General features: G+C 43.3%; 2 protein-coding genes across 5 annotated transcripts in view; one reads left to right on the top strand and one right to left on the bottom strand.

The window, feature by feature from the left end:
* The window catches only part of LOC111967950 (eukaryotic translation initiation factor 2-alpha kinase 1), a 39,804-nt gene that overhangs the window by 5,500 nt on the left and 8,583 nt on the right, over nucleotides 1–25,721 (bottom strand). For 3 of the 4 annotated variants that reach the window (XM_023993414.2, XM_070444943.1, XM_070444945.1), the window contains 10 exons: nucleotides 15,033–15,200; nucleotides 14,643–14,779; nucleotides 14,486–14,529; nucleotides 12,700–12,799; nucleotides 12,532–12,612; nucleotides 12,321–12,417; nucleotides 12,148–12,196; nucleotides 11,697–12,054; nucleotides 10,914–11,001; nucleotides 9,117–9,223 (listed from right to left, as the gene is read on the bottom strand). In XM_023993414.2, coding sequence (XP_023849182.1) covers nucleotides 9,117–9,223; nucleotides 10,914–11,001; nucleotides 11,697–12,054; nucleotides 12,148–12,196; nucleotides 12,321–12,417; nucleotides 12,532–12,612; nucleotides 12,700–12,799; nucleotides 14,486–14,529; nucleotides 14,643–14,779; nucleotides 15,033–15,200 — 1,229 coding nt within the window. The remainder of the gene's footprint in view (nucleotides 1–9,116; nucleotides 9,224–10,913; nucleotides 11,002–11,696; nucleotides 12,055–12,147; nucleotides 12,197–12,320; nucleotides 12,418–12,531; nucleotides 12,613–12,699; nucleotides 12,800–14,485; nucleotides 14,530–14,642; nucleotides 14,780–15,032; nucleotides 15,201–25,721) is intronic. The other variant, XM_070444944.1, reaches the window with a different exon arrangement.
* Nucleotides 721–9,109, top strand: LOC111967951 (ankyrin repeat domain-containing protein 61). The gene is made up of 5 exons (XM_023993416.2): nucleotides 721–873; nucleotides 1,793–1,887; nucleotides 2,969–3,140; nucleotides 7,915–8,115; nucleotides 8,249–9,109. Exons 1-5 carry the CDS (start codon nucleotides 721–723, stop codon nucleotides 8,903–8,905), a joined length of 1,278 nt encoding a protein of 425 aa, XP_023849184.1. The 3' UTR covers nucleotides 8,906–9,109.

The following is a 25,721-nucleotide window of genomic DNA, read 5'->3' as shown; positions in this document are numbered from 1 at the left end:
TATAAACTACAGCTTAATAAGAAAATCAGATTCAGCGATGGAGTCCCCGGTGAATTTGATCATTTGCAGTTTAAAATTCACGAAGCAATAGTCAAAGGAGATGTGTCTAGTATTATCAAGCTTTTAAGATCTCACCCTGTCAATGAGCCTGTTCAGATTTGGAAATACTGTACTGTTTTTTCTACACTTCAAAGACAGGTAAGTGTTGAAAAACATGCCATTTTCGCTAGCCTAAATATATAGGCCCCTCAAAGTTCTAAATCGTTCACAGGGAATAACTATCAGCTGCAGTAGGACTATATGGCACGTCTATGCGTTGTTTAAATTATTATTCTTTTTACAAATAAAGTTCTTATTATTATCATGAAAATGCTCAGGTAGGATATGCCTACGCGTAATATTACATACAGGTTGTTATTTTCGTCAGTGGAATCAGCCATAGGAGAGGCACCAACATCATCATATCGACAGCTGTCACCAGCGATGCATGATGACGTTTCCAAACGTGCTTATTACTGCCTTCTTGAGAAAAAATATCAGAGCACTGACAGAGTACAGCGCTGGAATTTACTGTTTGCTCAGAGGCTACCGTTGAGGCTGAAAACCAGCATTTCACGATAACTGACATTTACAAAGAGCCTTAAAACGTGTAAGTTTTCAATAATGTAGAGCAAAGCGAACGCACACTTTAGTAGGACCTTGATCTTCTAGCTATGGGGTATGGATACGAACGTCAACTTTTCAGATGCTGAATTATATGATGCAATCTTGATAGAAGACCTGGCGCGTATTAACGATTTGATCCAAAAACGGGGGTCCAACTTTTACATCGATTTAAGAACAACGGGACTTCTTCATGAAATCCTTTCAAAGGTAACCCACAATAAAAACTTCAGACATGGTATTCTCTAACGGTATGATACAAAATATTTCCTGCAATCTGGAGTTATTAACCAAAAACTCCCAGACCTCCAAAACTGAGCATGCGTAATAGCCACGTTATTTAGTTTACTCATAGATTAGCCATTATACTGAAGTGGGGCCATTCTAGCCAATGAGGGGCTGATACGCGTGTGAACAACAGGCACAACACCGACATAAAGTGTTTTCTAAATGTTGCCAGGATGTCAAGTGGTCTACTTATATCTATCTCTACACTCGTAACAAGTTACGCATTACGAAATTTATATTCGATCAAATAAGCCATACATAGCAAATAAACCAGTCCATTTTTTGTTAACCAGATTCGACACTCATTGACCTCCAATACAAAAACTCCTCGCTTTGTGAGCGAAGAAAAAGTACCAAAAAAACGCCACCTGCTGGAGAATACAGATTTTGGGCCCAGCTATCCCTCTCGTTCAAATATCCATTGCAAAATCTATGTTGCATACAACATACATAAAATACAATACATAACAAGTTAGGGAACAGCAAACTTCATGCACTCCAACACATTTTACTATGAGGCAGAGAGAAAAAGGTGCTGTTGTATAGCTTATCTCATGCTATTTTTCACATTTTGCCATGACAATGAGAGAAAATTGTCCTGTTTTAAAGCAAATTTCCTGTAATTGTACACATTTTGCCACGAGGCGGAGAGAAAATTGTGCAGTTTTAAAGCTAATTCCCTGCAATTCTACACATTTTGCCATGCTTATGACGTGTTAATATGCTATCTGGGGGCCCTGACCTCCAGATGTCCCCCAGCCTGTTCGGTAACAAACATTTAGCATTCCTAACATGTTTTTCTAAGTCTTTAAACAAGTTCTCTCTCGCTCATTGCCTACAGGGCTTGGCAATTCTCCCCCTCCACCTGGCTGCATCTTACAGGAGAGTGAAGAGCCTTGAGAGCCTTCTCTCTGCTGGGGCAGACCCGGAGATCAGGTATCCCTATATGAACAGGTTCCACTGGTTTAAGTCATACACTGAAAAGGGATGACCATATTAGAGCTTTCGAACGATAATGCTGCTCTGTATAACTAAGCAACATTACATTTACATTTAAGTCATTTAGCAGACGCTCTTATCCAGAGCGACTTACAAATTGGTGCATTCACCTTATGATATCCAGTGGAACAACCACTTTACAATAGTGCATCTAACTCTTTTAAGGGGGGGGGGGGGGTTAGAAGGATTACTTTATTTCCTATCCTAGGTATTCCTTAAGAGGTGGGGTTTCAGGTGGTCTCCGGAAGGTGTGATTGACTCCGCTGACCTGGCGTCGTGAGGGAGTTGTTCCACCATTGGGGTGCCAGAGCAGCGAACAGTTTTGACTGGGCTGAGCGGGAACTGTACTTCCTCAGAGGTAGGGAGGCGAGCAGGCCAGAGGTGGATGAACGCAGTGCCCTTGTTTGGGTGTAGGGCCTGATCAGAGGCCTGAAGGTACGGAGGTGCGTTCCCTCACAGCTCCGTAGGCAAGCACCATGGTCTTGTAGCGGATGCGAGCTTCAACTGGAAGCCAGTGGAGAGAGCGGAGGAGCGGGGTGACGTGAGAGAACTTGGGAAGGTTCGGGAAACACCAGACGGGCTGCGGCGTTCTGGATGAGTTGTAGGGGTTTAATGGCACAGGCAGGGAGCCCAGCCAACAGCGAGTTGCAGTAATCCAGACGGGAGATGACAAGTGCCTGGATTAGGACCTGCGCCGCTTCCTGTGTGAGGCAGGGTCGTACTCTGCGAATGTTGTAGAGCATGAACCTACAGGAACGGGTCACCGCCTTGATGTTAGTTGAGAACGACAGGGTGTTGTCCAGGATCACATTAGACTATTGAGTTACACCCCTAAACTCCAGCATGACCATTCCAAATGTCCTAAAACATGAAAAAAGCTCTATGAGTAATGCCAGTATTTGGAAGTGGCACCACAAGTCTCAGTAATCTCCTTTTATGTGAAAAAAAAAATCACCACCAGCAAAACAAAACCATTCTGACAAGACCATTTCCCCCATGTGCTCCTTGCGACCTCCAGGGACCAGCGAGGGCGCAACGCCCTGCACCTGGTGATCACCCACTGGCCCACCATCCTGGCCTCCTGGCCCAAGCCACGCACCAAGTTTGAGACGGCCATGATGTCCATGCAGCACCGGGCCGAGGCCTGCCTCAGGGTGCTCTGCAACCACGGAGTCAACATCAATGCAGAGGTAATTGATTGATTGGTTGATTGAAAATGTAATCTAAAATTGTTCCATCCCTATGTTGAAAACATGATGCATATACTACCCCAATTATTCAAGGGTAAACACAAAGCATGATGAAGTTGCCTGTAGAGATGCTGATCTTATTGTCCGTTTTGAATTTACACCCAAGGGTTCAAGCTGAGCCAAGGTCTGTGCCTAAAGGGCTGCGTTTACACAAGCAGCCCAATTCTGCTATTTTTTTCCACTAACTGGTCTTTTGACCAATCACATTAGATCATTTCACATCAGATCTTATTCAGATTTGTCAAAAGAAGATCAGAATCGGGCTGCCTGTCTAAACGCAGCCAATTGGAATTAAACTAGAAGTCATAAACAGGGTTTTTTCTGCATAGAAAAGTTTTGGGTTGTCCATAGAGTAAAGAAGTAAATAAAAAATGTTTTTGGGGATGGAAAAACTGAAAAACGTTTTTAAGTGTAAACTTAAAACGACTAAAACCAGATGAAGTATGTAGAAAAGGTAATGGACCTACATATTTTTAATAAGATAATCTTTGACAACTAACAATCACCCAAATAAAAGCTAGACAGTCGGGGAGAATCTCACATTTAAAAAATTATACATTAAGGAGTATTTTTGTCATGGCATAGGGCCCCCATTGATTTTGCTATAATGTTTGAATCACTCAGATAACATAAGGGCAATTCCACTGTAACAGAATTACGCTTTGACTCTGTTTTCACTTTAAAATGTATGCCAAACAAAAACCATTGAAAAACCATACAACTCTATGCACTTAGTTCACAAAAACTAAATTTGGTGGAATAACTGTGCAGAATTACTTTAAAATCCCCTTCAAGTTTTCATGCAACAACATTTTCAAAAAATTCTTAAATATCTGCTCTGAATTAAGATTCAAAGATGTCTGCTGAAAGAACAGGGTGTCAGCTATGACAGTTTGAAAAATAAATGTTGGTTATTTAACTACACTAAGTGAAGTGGAATTACGGTAACATAATTACAGAAAGAGAGGGGGCTCATGGGTAGGTGTCAGTAAGGGCTGGAAGAGGTGACATTAACTGGAGAGTGAGAGATAAGCAGAGAGAAAGAGAGAGAGAGAGAGAAGAGAGGGGTTGTCCATACTCAGACTGTTTTAACATTCTTGGTTATACCAACAGAAAGACAAAGAAAAGAGTAGGGAGCTGAACATAACAGTATGGCACTGAAAGGGAGGACTGTAGCATGTGACCCAACTGTGGTTTGTGACTGTATTGATTTCCCATTGTAGCCAATTCAGTTGCAGTAAATCCGTTACAGATTTTTTGGGAATGTCCATTACCAATTACGTAATGGAATTACGAGTTTGAATCACTTAATAATTCATAAACAAAATTGATATCAGTAAAATCACTATAACTAATTGGTAGGTCTACCATTACTTGTTACTTTTGTTTACATTATCCTCCCTCCTCATGAGGGAGAAAAATTAGAAAATATCCTAAAGATATGCCGGTTTTTGGTAACGGAATTGCAAGGCAATATTTCTTAAACTTACAGAAGGTAAACAAATTCTCCAAAACTAAATATAAAAGTGTTGATATTAGTTGGCAGGGATCTTCTTTATGACAACATTATTGTATTTTAATGTATTTTTGATAACTTTTAAGGCTTTTTCTGGTAGATATTTTCTAAGACCCATTTTCCATCTGTTTATCCAGAAATCAAAAGCTTTTACTCATGCCTAATTTTTAAGATGGAAAATGGTTTAAGAAGGTTTTTCCATTTCCCAAAACTATATAGACTCAACTATCATTTCAAACCCATTTGACACCCAATGCTCTTATGAACTTCACATGTTGATGCTCATGGGTCCTTTTAGATGGAAATGCCCATAAGCCATGGCCAAATGTGTAGAATTGCAAGAAAATAGCTTTAAAACAGAAAAATTGTGTCACTGCGGTCAACCGGAGGGCCTCCTAACTTTACGGCTGGCGACCTCATCATTGGCCATGGCCACGCCCACCACCTAAGCCACATTTTGATCCAAGCTTTGGAGCACCTTAAATTAAATTTTGGGAAAAATGGCAAACTCAGCTTCATCATTCATTAAATCAGATGGCTCATTCATTACAAAAACGACTGATATTGCCAAATAATCTCAGCAAAAAAAGAAACGTCCCTTTTTTAGGAACCTAAAAATCCAAATAACTTCACAGATCTTCATTGTAAAGGGTTTAAACACTGTTTCCCATGCTTGTTCAATGAACCATAAACAATTAATGAACATGCACCTGTTGAACGGTTGTTAAGACACTAACAGCTTATAGACGGTAGTAATTAAGGTCACAGTTATGAAAACTTAGGACAAAAAAGCCTTTCTACTGACTGAAAAACAGCAAAAGAAAGATGCCCAGGGTCCCTGCTCATCTGCGTGAACGTGCCTTAGGCATGCTGCAAGGAGGCATGAGGACTGCAGATGTGGCCAGGAAAATAAATTGCAATGTCCGTACTGTGAGACGCCTAAGACAGTGCTACAGGGAGACAGGACGGACAGGACGGACAGCTGATTGTCCTCGCAGTGGCAGACCACGTGTAACAAATACCTGCACAGGATCAGTACATCTGAACCTCCTGTACCTGTCCCGCAGGTGTGGTGGCAACAACAACTGCCCGAGTTACACCAGGAACGCACAATCCCTCCATCAGTGCTCAGACTGTCCGCAATTGGCTGAGAGAGGCTGGACTGAGGGCTTGTAGGCCTGTTGTAAGGCAGGTCCTCACAAGACATCACCGGCAACAACGTCGCCCATGGGCACAAACACACCATCGCTGGACCAGACAGGACTGGCAAAAAGTGCCGCGGTTTTGAGTCACGGTTTTGTCTCACCAGGGGTGATGGTCGGATTTGCGTTTATCGTCGAAGGAATGAGCGTTACACCGAGACCTGTACTCTGGAGCGGGATCGATTTGGAGGTGGAGGGTCTGTCATGGTCTGGGGCGGTGTGTCACAGCATCATCGGACTGAGCTTGTTGTCATTGCAGGCAATCTCTACGCTGTGAGTTACAGGGAAGACATCCTCCTCCCTCATGTGGTACCCTTCCTGCAGGCTCATCCTGACATGACCCTCCAGCATGACAATGCCACCAGCCATACTGCTCGTTCTGTGCGTGATTTCCTGCAAGACAGGAATGTCAGTGTTCTGCCATGGCCAGCGAAGAGCCCGGCTCTCAATCCCATTGAGCACATCTGGGACCTGTTGGATCGGAGGGTGAGGGCTAGGGCCATTCCCCCCAGAAATGTCTGGGAACTTGCAGGTGCCTTGGTGGAAGAGTGGGGTAACATCTTACAGCAAGAACTGGCAAATCTGGTGCAGTCCATGAGGAGATGCACTGCAGTACTTAATTAATGCAGCTGGTGGCCACACCAGATACTGATTGTTACTTTTGATTTTGACCCCCCCCTTTGTTCAAGGACACATTATTCCATTTCTGTTAGTCACATGTCTGTGGAACTTGTTCAGTTTGTCTCAGTTGTTGAATCTTGTTATGTTCATACAAATATTTACACATGACAGTGAGAGGATGTGTCTTTTTTTGCTGAATCAGGAATTCCCCAGGACAGCTGTCTAGGCCCCTTACTTTTCTTTACTAAATGACATGCCGCTGGCTTTGAGTAAAGCCAGTGTGTCTATGTATACGGATGACTCAACACTATACACGTCAGCTACTACAGCAACTGAAATGACTGCAACACTTAACAAAGAGCTGCATTTTCAGAATGGGTGGCAAGGAATAAGTTAGTCCTAAATATTTCAAAAACTAAAAGCATTGTATTTGGGACTAATCATTCACTAAACTCTAAACCTCAACTACATCTTGTAATAAATAATGTGGAAATTGAGCAAATTGAGGTTACTAAACTGCTTGGATTAACCCTGGATTAGAAACTGTCATGATCAAAACATTGATACAACAGTAGCTAAAATGGGAAGAAGTCTGTCCATAATAAAGCGCTGTTCTACCTTCTTAACAGCACTATGAACAAGGCAGGTCCTATAGGCTCTAGTTTTGTCACACCTTGACTACTGTTCAGTCATGTGGTCAGGTGCCACAAAGAGGGACTTAGGAAAATTGCAATTGGCTCAGAACAGGGCAGCACGGCTGGCTCTTGGATGTACACAGAGAGAAAACATGAATAATATGCATGTCAATCTCTCCTGGCTCAAAGTAGAGATTGACTTCATCCCTACTGGTATTTGTGAGAGGAATTGACATGCTGAATGCACGAGCTGTCTGTTTAAACTATTAGCACACAGCTCAGACACCCATGCATACCCCACAAGACACGCCACCAGAGGTCTCTTCACAGTCCCAAATCCAGAACAGACTATGGGAGGCACACAGTACTACAGAGCCATGACCACATGGAACTGTATTCCACATCAGGTAACTGATGCAAGCAGTAGAATCAGATTTAAAATGCAGGTAAAAATACACCTTATGGAACAGCGGGGACTGTGAAGCAACACAAACATAGGCACATGCATACACACACACACACACACACACACGATAACATACGCACTATACACACACATACACATGGATTTTGGGTTGTAGATATGTGGTAGTGGAGTATGGGGCTGAGGGCACACAGTGTTGTGAATTCTGTAATTAATGTTTTGTAATGTTTTTGAAAATTGTATAACTGCCTTAATTTTGCCGGACCCCAGGAAGAGCTAGTGGGGATCCATAGTAAATACAATTACAAAATTCTAGGTGGATAGTGACGGCCGCCACACCGCGCTTCATCTGGCCGTTCGCTACGGAGCCCTGCCCGCTATCAGCATCCTGGCGAGCCACGGCGCCAAAATCAACACCATCGACCACTTTGGGATGATGCCACTGCATATGGCTGCCGGGATCCTCAATACAGAAATGACAGCCAGCCTGATCAAGCTTGGGGCCGACGTCAACAAGGTTTTTAGTTTCTTTGTTATTTGTGTTTTACGTAACCCATTTTCAACTCCTGCTGTCAAGCTTTGAGGAATGTTTCTGGTGAAAGCATACTGATGTTTATAAGTGCACATTTTAAATATAGTTTGCTTTGAAGGTGATGAGTAAGTCAGGTAACAGCCCCCTCCACCTGGCTGCCCTGGCGGCGACCAACAAGCCAGTGAAGGCCCTGGGAGTGGACCTGGGCTGTATCATTGAGCTGCTGGATCAGGGGGCTGACTCGAACACAGTGAACCATGCCGGGCGCACGGCCCTGCACGAGGCCTGTAACGGTGGCCACGAGGCCGTGGTGGTGCTCCTCCTGAAGTATGGAGCGGACATCAACCAGCTGACAACCGCAGGGGAAAACTGCCTCTTCCTGTACCTGGATCAGAAGCTCAACCTGAGGCACACCTCTCTGCTGTGGAAGCTCCTCACCATGACCTACCCCCTGACCATCAGCAACAGAGATGGCCACCTGCCCAGCTCTTTAATGCTCCCAGAGTACTTTGACCAGCGGGACCAGCTACTGAACCTGTGTCAGCAGCCTAGGAGCCTCATGGACATATGTAAGATCCACATCTACCAACGCTATTGGAAGAGTCATGGTAGAGAATGCCTGAAGCAGGTACTACCAGACAGGGTGCATGACTTTGTGTTTAACCATTGGGAAAACGCATGTGATGTCATGTTTGTTAAGGAGGGTGATGACATCCCACCTCGGTTCCCCCGCTTTCCCAATACGGAGGACTTCACCATGCCTCAAGGAGTCTAACTCCTCCTGTCCAAGGAGATGAAGGCTACAGCATGTTACTTTTACATTTTAACACACATTACCTCAACATATTCAATGAACCTCCAGAGATATGGAGAGGTTCACACGTGATCAATCTCATCAGAGAGCGGCAAAACCTCCTTTGTTATTATTTGATGGTGCACTTCTTTTTCTTATGAAATTAAATAATATACACTTGCAAAGAACATACCTTCAGGTCTCTATGTATGATTCCTCTAGAGTGAATGTATTCTACACCTTGAAGTATTTTATGTAGAATACTGAGGGTTTGTTTCGTGTCCACAGCCCCATAAGGATCTGAAAAACAAAAGACAAAACATACTCATTAACAAATTCTGCATAATGTAAACCTAATCAAAACAGTGATAAATGTTGCATGAAAAACCAAAGCAACAAAGAGGTGCATCTCATTGTGCAAGTTATATACAGTACCAGTGAAAAGTTTGGACACACCTATTCATTACAGGGTTTTTCTTTATTTTTACTATTTTCTACATTGTAGAATAATAGTGAAGACATCAAAACTATGAAATAGCACGTATAGATTAATGTAGTAACCAAAAAAGTGTTAAACAAATCTAAATATATTTTATATTTGAGATTCTTCAAAGTGGCCACCCTTTGCCTTGATGACATCTTTGCACACTCTAGTCACCTGTAATGCATTTCAATTAACAGGTGTGCCTTGTTAAAAGTTAATTTGTGGAATTTATTTCCTTCTTAATGCGTTTGAGCCAAACACTTGTGTTGTGACAAGGTAGGGGTAGTATACAGAAGCTAGCCCTATTTGGTAAAAGACCAAGTCCATATTATGGCAAGAACAGCTCAAGTAAGCAAAGAGAAACGACAGTCCATCATTACTTTAAGACATGAAGGTCAGTCAATCTGGGAAATGTCAAGTACTTTGAAAGTTTCTTCAAATGCAGTCGCTAAAAGCACTATGATGAAACTGGCTCTCATGAGGACCGCCACACGAAAGGAAGACCCAGAGTTACCTCTGCTGCAGAGGATAAGTTCATTAGAGTTACCAGCCTCAGAAATTGCAGCCCAAATAAATGCTTCACAGATTTCAAGTAACAGACATCTCAACATTAACTGTTCAGAGGGGACTGCGTGAATCAGGCCTTCATGGTCGAATTGCAGCAAAGAAACCACTACTAAAAGACACCAATAAGAAGACACTTGCTTGGGCCAAGAAACACGAGAAATGGACATTAGACCAGTGGAAATCTGTAATTTGGTCTGATGATTCCAAATTTGCGATTTTTGGTTCCAACCGCCATATGTGAGACGTATGGTAGGTGAACGGATGATCTCCGCATGTGTGGTTCCCACCATGAAGCATGGTGGTGGCGTGTGGGTGCTTTGTATTCCAGGTGTGGTGGTGCTTTGCTGGTGACACTGTCAGTGATTTATTTAGAATTCAAGGTACATTTAGCCTGCATGACTACCACAGCATTCTGCAATGATACGCCATCCCATCTGGTTTGCGCTTAGTCGGACTATCATTTGTTTTTCAACAGGACAATGACCCAACACACCTCCAGGCTATGTAAGGGCTATTTGACCAAGAAGGAGAGTAATGGAGTGCTGCATCAGATGACCTGGCCTCCACCCGACCTCAACCCAATTGAGATGGTTTGGGATGAGTTGGACCGCAGAGTGAAGGAAAAGCAGCCAACAAGTGCTCAGCATATGTGGGAACTCCTTCAAAACTTTTGGAAAAGCATTCCAGTTGAAGCTGGTTGAGAGAATGCCAAGAGTTTGCAAAGCTGTCATCAAGGCAAAGGGTGGACACCTGGAAGAATCTCAAATATATTTTGATTTGTTTAACATTGTTTTGGTTACTACATGATTCTATGTGTTATTTCATAGTTTTGATGTCTTCACTATTATTCTACAATGTAGAAAATAGTAAAATAAAGAAAAACCCTTGAATAAGTAGGTGTGTCCAAACTTTTGACTGGTACTGTTCATGTATGCTCACTTTGTGAGGTGGTTCGCGCTAAAATCCAGTCTTTGAGCGAGCGTTCACACAGCTGCATCTGGATATACAGCATGAGATGGAACTGCACCTGAGGAAGTAAAATAGAATAGTGTCCAGTAAAATCTGAGTTTAACCAAAAATCTGTAAAATAATCATCTATATCAGGCAACTTTGATGGGGGTGGGGGCCACAAAAAAATCGGAACTCATCATGAGGGGCTGCAGTTGCTCGCGGTTCTGCGTACCCACATCCATACCCCCCCCACATTGTGAGCAAACGTCTTAGTGGCCCCCCTCGACAGCAGAGACTTTTAAAAATAAAATAAAAATCATTTCAGAGTTAATTTCGTGCAGTTCTACACATTTTGCCATAGAGAGGAGAGAAGATTTTGCAATTTTATAGCAAATTTCATGCAATTCTACACGCTGACATAGGGTGGAGAAAGGGGTTTGCAGTTTGTAATATGATATCGGAGTGAGACTGACTAACAAAATCAATAGGGGGCCCCCCGGATGGTAATTCAACAATGATAACAAGTTTAGATAGCTGGCCGCTAAACTAGTTAAGTAATCAAAAAATGTTTTGCTGACATGAGCTAATTGACTGACTATCAGTGACTGACATAATAATGCGGCCCGCCAGTTGCTCATGATCTATATGTACACAGGGGACATTTGTAGACGTTCAGAGTTGGAAGATTAGAGGATTTTGTTAAAACAACAGGATAAGAGGTGCTGCTCCTACTGAGCTCCATTATATACGTAGGTTACACAGTATCAATACCTCCTTGGCGGGGAATTTCGTGTCCCACTGCTCGCTCCCCATGTCGATGTAGGAGCTGTTGTTCAGATCTATCCCATTTCTGGTTCCTAAGTCATCCTCCGACAGGGCCGAGCTATCCCAGCTGACCATAGGGCAGCTGTCCCCCGTCAGGCCACACCGTCCCAGCAACACACAGGGGGCAAAATTATCTGGGAAACGGGCTTGGCGCATGGTTTTAGGACACACCGCCTGCGTGCTCTTCTCCTGTTTCACCGGGAGGCTCACTGGTGCTTTAGCTATGGCCACTGGCTCCTTTGACTGATCTGAGCTCGCGAAGACTATTGAGGAGCCGCTGCTACTAACTGTACTCTCCTCACTGCTGTGAGATTGGGGGAAAACAAGTTTAGGTTTCTAATATGATACTGAATAATAATTGGTCTTGTAATTCAGTTATTTGAGATAATAATTGTACCGTTCTGGCAGCACATGCATCTCCAGTGCTGAGAGTATTGATGCCGGCTCTGAAATAAAGAAATTGTACCAAATGTAAAATGTGAAAAAACAAGAGAGGTTAGCTATGAATAAATTAAATCACTTGAATTTCTATACTAGAACATGTCAGAGGAAAGACGTAATGGAACTCACTACTAAAAGCATGTGGGATATGCTCCATCCAGGCAGTGTGGTAGCCTACTACATTGATGTGCTGAAGACTGGATAACACTTTTACCTCTCTGAGAACCTGAAACAAATACAGGAAAATAATAAATGACTGATAAATTCACTTGTGTCCATAAATACTTCACTGAAGAATACCTCATTTTTGGAACATTAAAACTCAATACATTTGAAATACCTTCATGCAGTCTTCCCTTGAAACATTGTTGATGAGAACTTTCTTCACAGCATACTTCTGGCCATCCAGCTTGTTTTTTACCTATGACAAAACATTAAAAAGGGGGAATTTATTCCACTGTTGGTTTTATTAATCTATGATTTTTATTTTGACAATACAGTTCCGTACCTTGAAGACTTTGCCATAGGATCCTTTTCCAAGTCTAGAGAGCTCTTCAAACTCACTGAGGTAGCGAGACGTCTGTGCCTGGAACAGACCCTCTTTTGGTCTACGGTGAGATGAAGAAAATGAGTAAAGAAACAGGTCCTCAAGTTCTTCTCACAACATGAAGTACACAGCAGTACGTTTATTTTTATTTCAGTCTTTAGCTGACCCTCTTATCCAGAGCGACTTACAATTAGTGCATTCGTCTTAAGATAGCTAGGTGAGACAACACAATCGTATTAAGTACATTTTCCCTCATCTGCAGGAGGTTGGTGGCACCTTCATTGGGGAGGACGGGCTCGTGGTAATGGCTGGAGTGGAACGGTATCAAATACAGTACCAGTCAAAAGTTTGGACATACCTACTCATTCAAGGGTTTTTCTTTATTTTAACTTTTTTCTACATTGTAGAATAATAGTGAAGACAATCAAACCATGAAATAACACATATGGAATCATGTAGTAACCAAAAAAAGTGTTAAATAAATCAAAATATATTATATATTTGAGATTCTTCAAAGTAGCCACCCTTTACCTTGATGACAGCTCTGCATACTCTTGACATTCTCTCAACCAGCTTCATGAGGCAGTCGCAAAAACCATCAAGCGCCATGATGAAACTGGCTCTCATGAGGACCGCCACAGGAAATGAAGACCCAGAGTTACCTCTGCTGCAGAGGATAAGTTCATTAGAGTTAACTGCACCTCAGTAATTTCAGCCCAAATAAATGCTTCACAGAGTTCAATTAAGAGACATCTCAACATCAACTGCTCAAAGGAGACTGCTTGAATAAGGCCTTCATGGTTGAATTGCTACTAAAGGACACCAAAAAGAAGAAGAGACTTGATTGGGCCAAGAAACATGAGCAATGGACATTAGACCAGTGAAAAGTCAAAATGTTTGATTTTTGGTTCCAACCGCTGTGTCTTTGTGAGACGCAGAGTAGGTGAACGGATGCTCTACGCATGTGTGGTTCCCACCGTGAAGCATGGAGAAGGAAGTGTGATGGTGTGGGGGTGCTTTGCTGGTGACACTGTCTGTGATTTATTTTGAATTCAAGGCACACTTAACCAGCATGGCTACCACAGCATTCTGCAGCGATATGACATCCCATCTGGTTTGCGCTTAGTGGGACTATCATTTATTTTTCCAACAGGACAATGACCCAACACACCTCCAGGCTGTGGGCTGTGTAAGGGCTATTTGACCAAGAAAGAGAGTGATGGAGTGCTGCATCAGATGACCTGGCCTCCACAATCAGCCGACCTCAACCCAACTGAGATGGTTTGGGATGAGTTGGACAGCAGAGTGAAGGAAAAGCAGCCAACAAGTGCTCAGCATATGTGGGAACTCCTTCCAGACTGGTGGAAAAGCATTCCAGGTGAAGCTAGTTGAGAGAATGCCAAGAGTGTGCAAAGCTGTCATCAAGGCAAAGGGTGGCTACTTTGAAGAATCTAAAATCTAAAATATATTGTGATTTCTTTCACACTTTTTTTGGTGACTACATGATTCCATATGTGTTATTTCATAGTTTTGATGTCTTCACTATTATTCTACATTGTAGAAAATAGTAAAAATAAAGAAAAATCCTTGAATGAGTAGTTGTGTCTAAACTTTCGACTGGTACTGTACATCCAACACATGGTTTCCATGTGTTTGATGCCATTCAATCCGCTCCGTTCCAGCTATTTTTATAAGCTGTCCTCCCCTTAGCAGCCTCCTGTGCCCTCAACAAAGTTACTAAGCTTACCTTAACGTAAGGCTCTGGGTGTCTGTATTCAATAACATTTGACCCTGAAATAGCAGCAAAAAAAACTGGTCAGTGAGTGAACATCAATGATAAACAAGAAATCTGACCAGGCATGTCCCGCATTACATTATCACTAGATGGACACATCAAGTGTTACCTGTGGGAAAAAGGAGGTGCTGACAGCACGCAGTAGTTCAGTGAAGGCTCTGTTGTATTGAAGTCTGACCGTGCTGAACTCCTCACTGATGGCTAATGGGGAGAGGAGGTTCTTCGCTGCTAAATGCTGACCAATGGCTGGAGAGGACAGCAAAGACAAGGAAGTCATTCACTGTGTTGTTGTTCACAAGTTATTTTTTTGACTTTTTACACAAAAAAATTATCTTTCCCGAAGTCAGCAATGCAAAAGTGTTGCAAAAACACAGACAAAAACAGAGTTTACCGAGTTACTTAGTTGAAAATAATCATATTCTAACCTCTCTTGACACAACAACCAGAGAATGTTCATGTTTTACTGACAGAGAGATGGAGTTTAGTCGATCCTCTTTACCTTTGAACAGCATATGTGAGCGGGTCGGGTCACTCTCATAGACAAAGCACKGGTGTTCCAGCAGGGAGCCCAGCAGCAGGTGGTTGGGGATGGCTGATGGAAACTCCTGGATGGACGGGTACTGTTTGCCTGCCATCAGAACCTCACAGTTGTTATCGGAGTCTGACGCTGTGTTTACGTAGAGGATGAGAAATAGGACAGAGGAGAGTCTGGTAAGTGTTTGTAACAAGATTATAGATTATGTAATAGATTGGATAATAGCTAGGAGATGATGCCCAACATAATGTTAAAAAAATATACCTTTAATACCCCTTTATAGCGAAATTAGTTATTTGTAAAAATGTAAGGGGGAAGGATGTAGCCACAGTATATATTGTATCTGCCCCATGGTACTGATGATGGGGGTGTGGAGCAAAAGCAGCCTTCAAAATTGGTTGTGACTAAATAAGAGTATTGATATGACCGGAAGTTACTTTTCGTAGCAAGTTAGGAGAGCATCTTAGCTAACCCTAACCCAAGTCTCCTAACCTGCTCCATAAAGTCACTTCCGAATATATATATAAAAATGGGTTTAGCTCACATATTTTTTAATACAGCGCCCTCTATCAGACAACCTTGGTTTATACAAATCATTTGTCTGAATGCCCAAAACTGGCCATGGCCCGGTTTCCCGATAGCGATGGAACTTTTAGGCTTACGAGTATTTTAACTATGCATCTTTTCTACAATGGCCGAAGATGTAACATTCAATTACCAAAACACCACGCAGAGAGAACGGTCGTTAAGTGCGTCGTTGGAGCAGGTTTCGATACTGTAGGAGCTGATCTGTGGTTAGTATTGTGAAATTATTCTAATATTGAGGTAAGATTTGAATGGAGAAATCTGATCCAAGAGCAGCGCTCCCTTTCTTTTGATCCTATGGAAGATATAGCGGGGCAAAAAAGTATTTAGTCAGCCACCAATTGTGCAAGTTCTCCAACTTAAAAAGATGAGAGAGGCCTGTAATTTTCATTATAGGTACACTTCAACTATGACAGACAAAATGAGAAAAAAAATCCAGAAAATCACATTGTAGGATTTTTTATTAATTAATTTGCAAATTATGGTGGAAAATAAGTATTTGGTCAATAACAAAAGTTTATCTCAATACTTTGTTATATACCCTTTGTTGGCAATGACAGAGGTCAACACTTTTCTGTAAGTCTTCACAAGGTTTTCACACACTGTTCTGGTATTTTGGCCATTCCTCCCCATGCAGATCTCCTCTAGAGCAGTGATGTTTTGGGCTGTTGCTGGCAAACACGGACTTTCAACTCCCTCAAAGATTTCTTATGGGGTTGAGATCTGAGAACTGGCTAGGCCACTCCAGGACCTTGAATAGCTTCTTACGAAGCCACTCCTTCGTTGCCCGGGCGGTGGTGTGGGATCATTTGTCATTCTGAAAACCAGCCACTATCTTCAATGAAGATGGGGCGGCAGCGTAGCCTAGTGGTTAGAGCGTGGATCAGTAACCGAAAGGTGCAAGATCGAATCCCCGGAGCTGACAAGTACAATCTGTCGTTGCTCCTGAACAGGCAGTTAACCCACCTTTCCTAGGCCGTCATTGAAAATAAGAATTGTTCTTTAACTGACTTGCCTAGTAAAATAAAGGTTAAAAAAAAAAAAAAAAAAAAAGCCTTTGCTTGATAAGAGGTTTCCTCACAAATCTCACGATACATGGCCCCATTCATTCTGTCCTTTACACGGATCAGTCGCTTGGTCCCTTTGCAGAACAACGAGCCCAAAGCATGATGTTTCCACCCCCATGCTTCACAGTAGTATGGTGTTCTTTGGATGCAACTCAGCATCTTTGTCCTCAAACACGACGAGTTGATTTTTAAAAACCAAAAAAGTTCTATTTTGGTTGATTCCTGACATGTATAACATTCTCCCAATTTCTTTTGGATCATCCAAGATCCTCTATGCAAACTTCAGACAGCTGGACATCTACTGGCTATAAGCAGGGGAGACTACGTCCTGCACTGCAGGATTGAGTCCCTTGGCGGTCGTATGTGTGTTTAACTGATGGTAGCTTGTTACTCTGTTGTCCCAGCTCCTGCGGTCATTTCCGAGTAGTCCCCGTGTGTTTGGCGATTATGCTTCACCCGTGTCTTGTGATCATTTGACTCCACGTGGTAGATCTTGCGTGAGCCCCAGATCGAGAGAAATCAGTCGGTTGTATGTTTTCCATTTCCTAATAATTGCTCCCACAGTGATTTCTTCAACCAATGCTGCTTACCTATTCGTAGATTCTAGTATCCCAGCCTGTGCAGGTCTATTCAATTGTTTCGGTGTCCTTATAGATACAGCTCTTTTGTCTTGGCAATAGTGGAGTTTGGAGTTTTGTGGACGTTTGAGTTGTGTCGGACGTGTCTTTATACCTGATAACAAGTTCAAACATGGTGCCATTTATGACATTCGGTAGATGAGGTAACAGAGGAGCCTCTTAAAGAAGAAGTTACAGGTCTGTGAGAGCCAGAAATCTTGCTTGTTTGTAGGTGACCAAATACTTATTTTCCAACATAATTTGCAAATAAATTCGTTAAAATCCGACAATGTGATTTTCTGGAATTTTTTTTCTAATTTTGTCTGTCATGGTTGAAGTGTACCTATGATGAAAATTACAGGCCTCTCCCATCTTTTTAAGTGGGAGAACTTGCACAATTGGTGACTGACTAAATACTTTTTTGCCCCACTGTATTACCACCTATGGCTGCAAATATTGAGGCGACTTATTCTGACAATAGTGTGCAATTCGGGGGTCATTCCTGCTTCTGCAGGAACGCCCCCCTTCGAGCATCCCATTGGTTCCTTCATGAACACCCCCTATTGGTTCCTTCATGAACACCCCCCCTCGATCAAGAGGTCTTCGTGATTGTGTGACTCTTTTGAATGTGGGTCAAAAGGGAAATAAAAGTATTATCTGAGTTTGCTGTGTACCGCTTGCTGTGTACCGGAGTCCTCTTTGCTAGCTAGCGGGTGCGACACCGGTAGACAGCGTCCTTCGCTCTTGCCTTCCGAACACCTGCCCTCACCATTGTTAACGGAACTGCGGGAAAAGTGTCTTACAGGCAGGGGCAAAGGACACTGTCCACCAGTCGCCCCCGCCTCCCCCTAATACAGCAGGCGGGAGCGACACCGTGTGCTAACTTGCTAGTTAGCTTGCACACGGTGTTGCCCCCACCTCCCGCCTGCTGAGTACCCGAGAAATCCGTGCCCGACAGGTGGGGGCGAAGGACACTTTACTGGTGTGTACTAGCTGAACAAGGCAGTTAACCCACTGTTCCATGGCCGTCATTGAAAATAAGAATTTGTTCTTAACTGACTTGCCAACTTAAATAAAGGTAAAATTGTAAAAAATGTTAGCTACCGTTGCTGCTTCTTCTGTGGGGTTTTATCGGCAGTTGGCATCAACGTTATGGTGCATTACCTCCATCTACTGTAGTGGAGCGCCCATGCCTCCCACCTATGTACTGGAGTCATAGCTTAGAAATTGACCAATAGAAGTATATGTATATATATWTTTTTTTTTTAACCTTTATTTAACTAGGCAAGTCAGTTAAGAACAAATTCTTATTTTCAATGACGGCCTAGGAACAATGGGTTAACTGCCTTGTTCAGGGGCATAAAGACAGATTTTTACCTTGTCAGCTCGGGGATTCGATCTTACAAACTTTCGGTTACTAGTCCAACACTCAAACCACTAGGCTACCTGCCGCAGATGCAGGAATGCCCACATGCAGGAACGCCCCGAATTGCGAGCGGCAGTTGCACCCTTCTCTCTTCAACTTACCCAATAAAAATGCACCAAATCACAGATTTGGCACATCATTGCGCATGTTAGGCTACACATCATGGAATATATTGAGACAAATTACAGACAGTAGCGTACAAGTAGCAAAGTAGAACTCATTGATAGAACATTAAATATATATATTTCAAACTCAGCAAAAAAAGAAACATCCTCTCACTACGTTTATTTTCAGCAAACTTAACATGTGTAAATATTTGTATGAACATAACAAGATTCAACACCTGAGACATAAACTGAACAAGTTCCATAGACATGTGACTAACAGAAATGTAATAATGTCTCCCTGAACAAAGGGGTGTCAAAATCAAAAGTAACAGTCAGTATCTGGTGTGGCCACCAGCTGCATTAAGTACTGCAGTGCATCTCCTCAGATTTGCCAGTTCTTGCTGTGAGACGTTTACCCCACTCTTCCACCAAGGCACTTGCAAGTTCCCAGACATTTCTGGGGGGAATGGCCCTAGCCCTCACCCTCCGATCCAACAGGTCCCAGACGTGCTCAATGGGATTGAGAGCCGGGCTCTTCGCTGGCCATGGCAGAACATTGACATTCCTGTCTTGCAGGAAATCACACACAGAACGAGCAGTATGGCTGGTGGCATTGTCATGCTGGAGGGTCATGTCAGGATGAGCCTGCAGGAAGGGTACCACATGAGGGACGAGGATGTCTTCCCTGTAACACACAGCGTTGAGATTGCAGGCAACAACAACAAGCTCAGTCCGATGATGCTGTGACACACCGCCCCAGACCATGACGGACCCTCCACCTCCAAATCGATCCCGCTCTAGAGTACAGGCCTCGGTGTAATGCTCATTCCTTTGACGATAAACGCAAATCTGACCATCACCCCTGGTGAGACAAAAAAGAGCACGTTTTGCCAGTCCTGTCTGGTCCAGCAACGGTGAGTTTGTGCCCATAGGCGACATTGTTGCTGGTGATGTCTGGTGAGGACGTGCCCTACAACAGGCCTACGGGCCCTCAGTCCAGCCTATATCAGCCTATTGCGGACAGTCTGAGCACTGATGGAGGGATTGTGCGTTCCTGGTGTAACTCTGGCAGTTGTTGTTGCCATCCTGTACCTGTCACGCAGGTGTAATGTTTTGGATGTACCGATCCTGTGCAGGTGTTGTTATACATGGTCTGCCACTGCGAGAACGATCAGCTGTCCATCCTGTCTCCCTGTAGCGCTGTCTTAAGCGTCTCACAGTACAGACATTGCAATTTATTGCCCTGGCCACATCTGCACTCCTCATGCCTCCTTGCAGCATGCCTAAGGCACGTTCACGCAGATTAGCAGGGACCATGGACATCTTTCTTTTGGTGTTTTTCAGAGTCAGTAGAAAGGCCTCTTTAGTGTCCTAAGTTTTCATAACTGTGACCTTAATTGCCTACCGTCTGTATGCTGTTAGTGTCTTAACGACCGTTTCACAGGTGCATGTTCATTAATTGTTTATGGTTCATTGAACAAGCATGGGAAACAAGCATGGTAAACGGTGTTTAAACCCTTTAATTTCTGCCCACAAATTTACTATGGGATTGAGGACAGGGCTTTGTGATGGCCACTCCAATACCTTGACTTTGTTGTCCTTAAGCCATTTTGCCACACCTTTGGAAGTATGCTTGGGGTCATTGTCCCTAGGAATTCCCATTTGCGACCAAGCTTTAACTTCCTGACTGATGTCTTGAGATGTTGCTTCAATATATCCACAGAATTTTACTTCCTCATGATGCCATCTATTTTGTGAAGTGCACCAGTCCCTCCTGCAGCAAAGCACTCCCACAACATGATGCTGCCACCCCCTTTTTACTCCTAACATAACAATGGTCATTATGGCCAAACAGTTCTATTTTTGTTTCATCAGACCAGAGGACATTTCTCCAAAAAGTATGATCTTTGTCCCCATGTGCAGTTGCAAACCGTAGTCTGGCTTTTTTTAATGGCGGTTTTGGAGCAGTGGCTTCTTCCTTGCTGAGCGGCCTTTCAGGTTATGTCGATATAGGACTCGTTTTACTGTGGATATAGATACTTTTGTACCTGTGTCCTCCGACATCTTCACAAGGTCCTTTGCTTTGTTCTGGGATTGATTTGCACTTTTCACACCAAAGCACGTTCATCTCTAGGAGACAGAATGCGTCTCCTTCCCAGCGTATGATGGCTGTGTGGTCCCATGGTGTTTATACTTGCGCACTATTGTTTGTACACGATGAATGAACGGTACCGTCAGGCGTTTGGAAATTTCCCCAAGGATGAACCAGACTTGTGAGGGTCTACAATTTTTTTTCTGAGGTCTTGGCTGATTTATTTTGATTTTCCCATTATGTCAAGCAAAGAGTCACGCGTTTGAAGGTAGGCCTTGAAATACATCCACAGGTACACCTCCAATTGACTCAAATTGTGTCATTTAGCCTATCAGAAGCTTCTAAAGCCATGACATAATTTTCTGGAATTTTCAAGCTGTTTAAAGCCACAGTCAATTTAGTGTATGTAAACTTCTGACCCACTGGAATTGTGATACAGTGAATTATAAGTCAAAATAATCTGTCTGTAAACAATTGAGGGAAAAATTCCTGTGTCATCCACAAAGTAGATGTCCTAACCGACTTGCTAAAACTATAGTTTGTTAACAAGAAATTTGTGGAGTTTGAAAAACGAGTTTTAATGACTCCAACCTAAGTATATGTAAACTTCCGACTTTAACTGTTTAAATATATATTTTTTTACCTTTAAGTAGGCAAGTTAGTTTTTTTATTTAACCTTTATTTAACCAGGAAAAGCCCATTTAGACCCAGAGTCTCTTTTTCAAGGGAAACCTGACCAAGGCGGCAGCAACAATCAATACATTACAGAATTAAAACATACAACATGATCCAGACTATAAAAAGCATTTACACTCCTCCATAACAGTCTCCCATCAATATTTTAAATTAATTCAGTGGCACTAACATATCTAGATGATTGCGCCGAAGAGGATGGCTGACGTTTTACATGCCCGTAAACAATTGTGCTATTTTGTTCGTAACTTATTTTTTTACTTACTTTGTACATAATGTTGCTGCCACCGTCTCTTATGACCGAAAATAACTTCTGCACATCAGAACTGGGATTACTCACCACGAACTGGAAGAAGATTTTTCCTTTAACGAGTCCGAGAACAGGCCCAGTTCCCCGTCATTTGCATGTAGAAAAGATGGAGGAAAAGAGGACGCAATTCGGGCTGCCTTTTGAGAATCAGTAGGCGAGCGAGTAAACTCCCACTGCCATCAATTCTACTTCCTAAAATGCAATCATTGGAAAATAAAATTGATGACCTACGATTATGATTATCCTACCAACGGGACATTAAGAACAGTAATATCTTATGTTTTACCGAGTCGTGGCTGAATGACGACACTGATAATATAGAGCTGGAGGGATTTTCAATGCACCGGCAGAACAGAGAAGCTACGTCTGGTAAGACGAGGGGTGGGGGTGTGTGTCTTTTTGTCAATAACAGCTGGTGCACGATGTCTAATATTAAAGAAGTCTCAAGGTATTGCTCGCTTGAGGAAGAGCACCTTATAAGCTGTAGACCACACTATCTACCTAGAGAGTTCTCATTTATATTATTCATAGTCGTCTATTTACCAACACAGACTGTTGCTGGCCCTAAGACCGCACTCAACGAACTGTGTAAGGCCATAAGCAAACAAGAAAATGCTCACCCAGAAGCGGCGCTCCCAGTGGCTGGGGAATTTAATGCAGGCAAACTTAAATCAGTTTTACAATTTTTTTTGTACATGTGTAACCAGAGAAAAAAAAATCCACACACAGAGATGCATACAAAGCTCTCCCCCGCCCTCCATTTGGCAAATCTGACCATAATTCCATCCTCCTGATTCCAGTTTACAAGCAAAAATTCAAGCAGGAAGCACAGTGCCTCGCTCAATACGGAAGTGGTCAGATGACGCGGATGCTATGCTACAGGACTGTTTTGCTAGCACAGACTGGAATATGTTCCGGGATTCATCCAATGGCATTGAAGAGTATACCACATCAGTCATATCCCAACCAGAAGCCATGGATTACAGGCAACATCCAAATCCAGCTAAAGGCTAGAGCTGCCGCTTTCAAGGAGCGGGACACTAATCCGGACGCCTATAAGAAATCCCGCTATGCCCTCAGACGAACCATCAAACAAGCAAATCGACAATACAGGATTAAGATTGAATCCAACTACACCGGCCCTGACGCTCGTCGGATGTGGCAGGGCTTGAAAACTATTACGGACAACAAAGGGAAACCCAGAAGCGAGCTGCCCAGTGACGCGAGCCTACCAGATGAGCTAAATGCCTTTTATGCACGCTTCGAGGCAAGCAACACTGAAGCATGCACGAGAGCACCAGCTGTTCTGGATGACTGTGTGATAATGCTCTCGGTAGCCGATGTGAGCAAGACCTTTAAACAGGTCAACATTCACAAAGCCGCGGGGCCAGATGGATTACCAGGACATGTACTCTAAGCATGTGCGAATCAACTGGCAAGTGTCTTCACTGACATTTTCAAAATCTCCCTGACTGAGTTTGTAATACCTACATGTTTCAAACAGACCACCATAGTCCCTGTGGCCAAGGAACTGAAGTTAACCTGCCTAAATGATTACCGCCCCGTAGCACTCACGTCGGTAGCCATGAAGTGCTTTGAAAAGCTGATTATGGCTCACATCAACAGCATCCTCCCGGATACCCTAGACCCACTCCAATTCACATACCGCTCCAACAGATCCACAGATGACGCAATCTCAATCGCACTCCACACTTCCCTTTCCCACTTGGACAAAAGGAACACCTATGTGAGAATGCTGTTCATTGACTACAGCTCAGCATTCAACACCATAGTGCCCACAAAGGTCATCACTAAGCTAAGGACCCTGTGACTAAACACCTCCCTCTGCAACTGGATCCTGGACTTCCTGACGGGCCACCCCCAGGTGGTACGGGTAGGCAACAACACGTCTGCCACGCTGATCCTCAACACTGGGGCCCCTCAGGAGTGTGTACTTAGTCCCCTCCTGTACTCCCTGTTCACCCACGACTGAGTGGCCAAACACGATTCCAACACCATCATTTTATCTGCTGACGACACAACAGTGGTAGGCCTCATCACCGACAATGACGAGACAGCCTATAGGGAGGTAAGAGAACTGGCAGTGTGGTGTCAGGACAACAACCTCTCCCTCAATGTGAGCAAGACAAAAGGAGCTGACCGTGGACTACAGGAAAAGGAGGGCCGAACATGCCCCCCATTAACATCAATGGGGCTGTAGTGGAGCAGGTTCAGAGTTTCAAGTTCCTTGGTGTCCACATCACCAACGATCTATCATGGTCCAAACACACCAAGACAGTCATGAAGAGGGCACGACAAAACCTTTTCCCCCTCAGGAGACTGAAAAGATTTGGCATTGGTCCCCAGATCCTCAAAAAGTTATACAGCTGCACCATCGAGAGCATCCTGACCAGTTGCATCACCGCCTGGTATGGCAACTGCTCGGCATCTGACCGTAAGGCGCTACAGAGGGTAGTGCGTACGGGCTGGTACATCACTGGGGGCAAGCCTCCTGCAATTCAGGACCTATATAATAGGCGGTGTCAGAGGAAAGCCCATAAAATTGTCAGAGACTCCAGTCACTCAAGTCATAGAATGTTTTCTCTGCTAACGCACAGCAAGCGGTACCGGAGTGCCAAGTCTAGGACCAAAAGGCTCCTTAACAGCTTCTACCCCCAAGCCATAAGACTGCTGAACAATTAATCAAATGGCCACCACCCCTCCATTTGTTTTGTACACTGCTGCTACTCACTGTTATTATCTATGCATTGTCACTTCACCCCTACCTACGTACAAATTACCTCTAACCTGTACCCCTGCACACTGACTCTGTACCGGTACCCCCTGTATATAGCCTCGTTATTCTTATGTTATTGTGTTACTTTTTACATTCGTTTATTTGGTAAACATTTTCTTAACTCTTCTTGAACTGCACTGTTGGTTAAGTAAGCATTTCACGGTAAGGTCTACACTTGTTGTATTCGGCCCATGTGGCAAATAAAGTTTGATTTTATTTTTGATTGTAGACTATTCCATGCCTCTGGTGCACAAGAAGAGAAGGCAGTCTTGCCTAATACTGTGAATGTTCTGGGGACTTTAAGTAGCAACCACCTAGCAGACCGGGTATGGTAACTGCTGGTGGTGAAGGAGACCAGACTACAGGAGGTAAAGAGGGAGTTTACCCAAAAGTAGATGAACACATACAAATGTATCTTTCTGCACATATAAAGTGAGGTCCAACCTACCATTTGGTACAATGTGCAATGGTGGGTGAGTGACTTGGCATTTGTAATAAAGTGCAAGGATGCATGACAAACACAGTCCAGTCTCTGTAAGACGGAGGAGGTTGCATGCATATACAACAAGTCACCATAATCAATTACAGCGAGAAAAGTGGCCTGAACAAGCGTCTTTCTAGCCATAAGTGGGAAGCAAGCCTTATTACAAAAATTAAAACCCAATTTCAATTTAAGCTTCCTCACAAGATTATCCACATGAACTTTGAAGGAAAACTTTTCATCCAACCATATACCAAGTTATTTGTAGGATGACACTTTTTCAATGGATAAGCCTCCAGATGTGACAATGCTAACCTTCTCTGGCTGAGTGCGAGCTCTGGTAAAGGTCATGAATTTCATTTTTTGTACATTCAAGACCAGTTTGAGGCCATAAAGGCAGGCCTGCAGTGACTGAAAAGCAGTCTGGAGCTCTTCAACAGCCTGAACCAGAGAAGGAGCACATGAATATATGACTGGA

The sequence above is a fragment of the Salvelinus sp. IW2-2015 genome, linkage group LG8, assembly GCF_002910315.2.
Source record: "Salvelinus sp. IW2-2015 linkage group LG8, ASM291031v2, whole genome shotgun sequence".
NCBI classification, from domain to species: Eukaryota; Metazoa; Chordata; class Actinopteri; order Salmoniformes; family Salmonidae; genus Salvelinus; species Salvelinus sp. IW2-2015.
The sequence above is the reverse complement of the archived record's forward strand: the minus strand, read 5'-3'. Positions and strand labels throughout refer to the sequence as shown.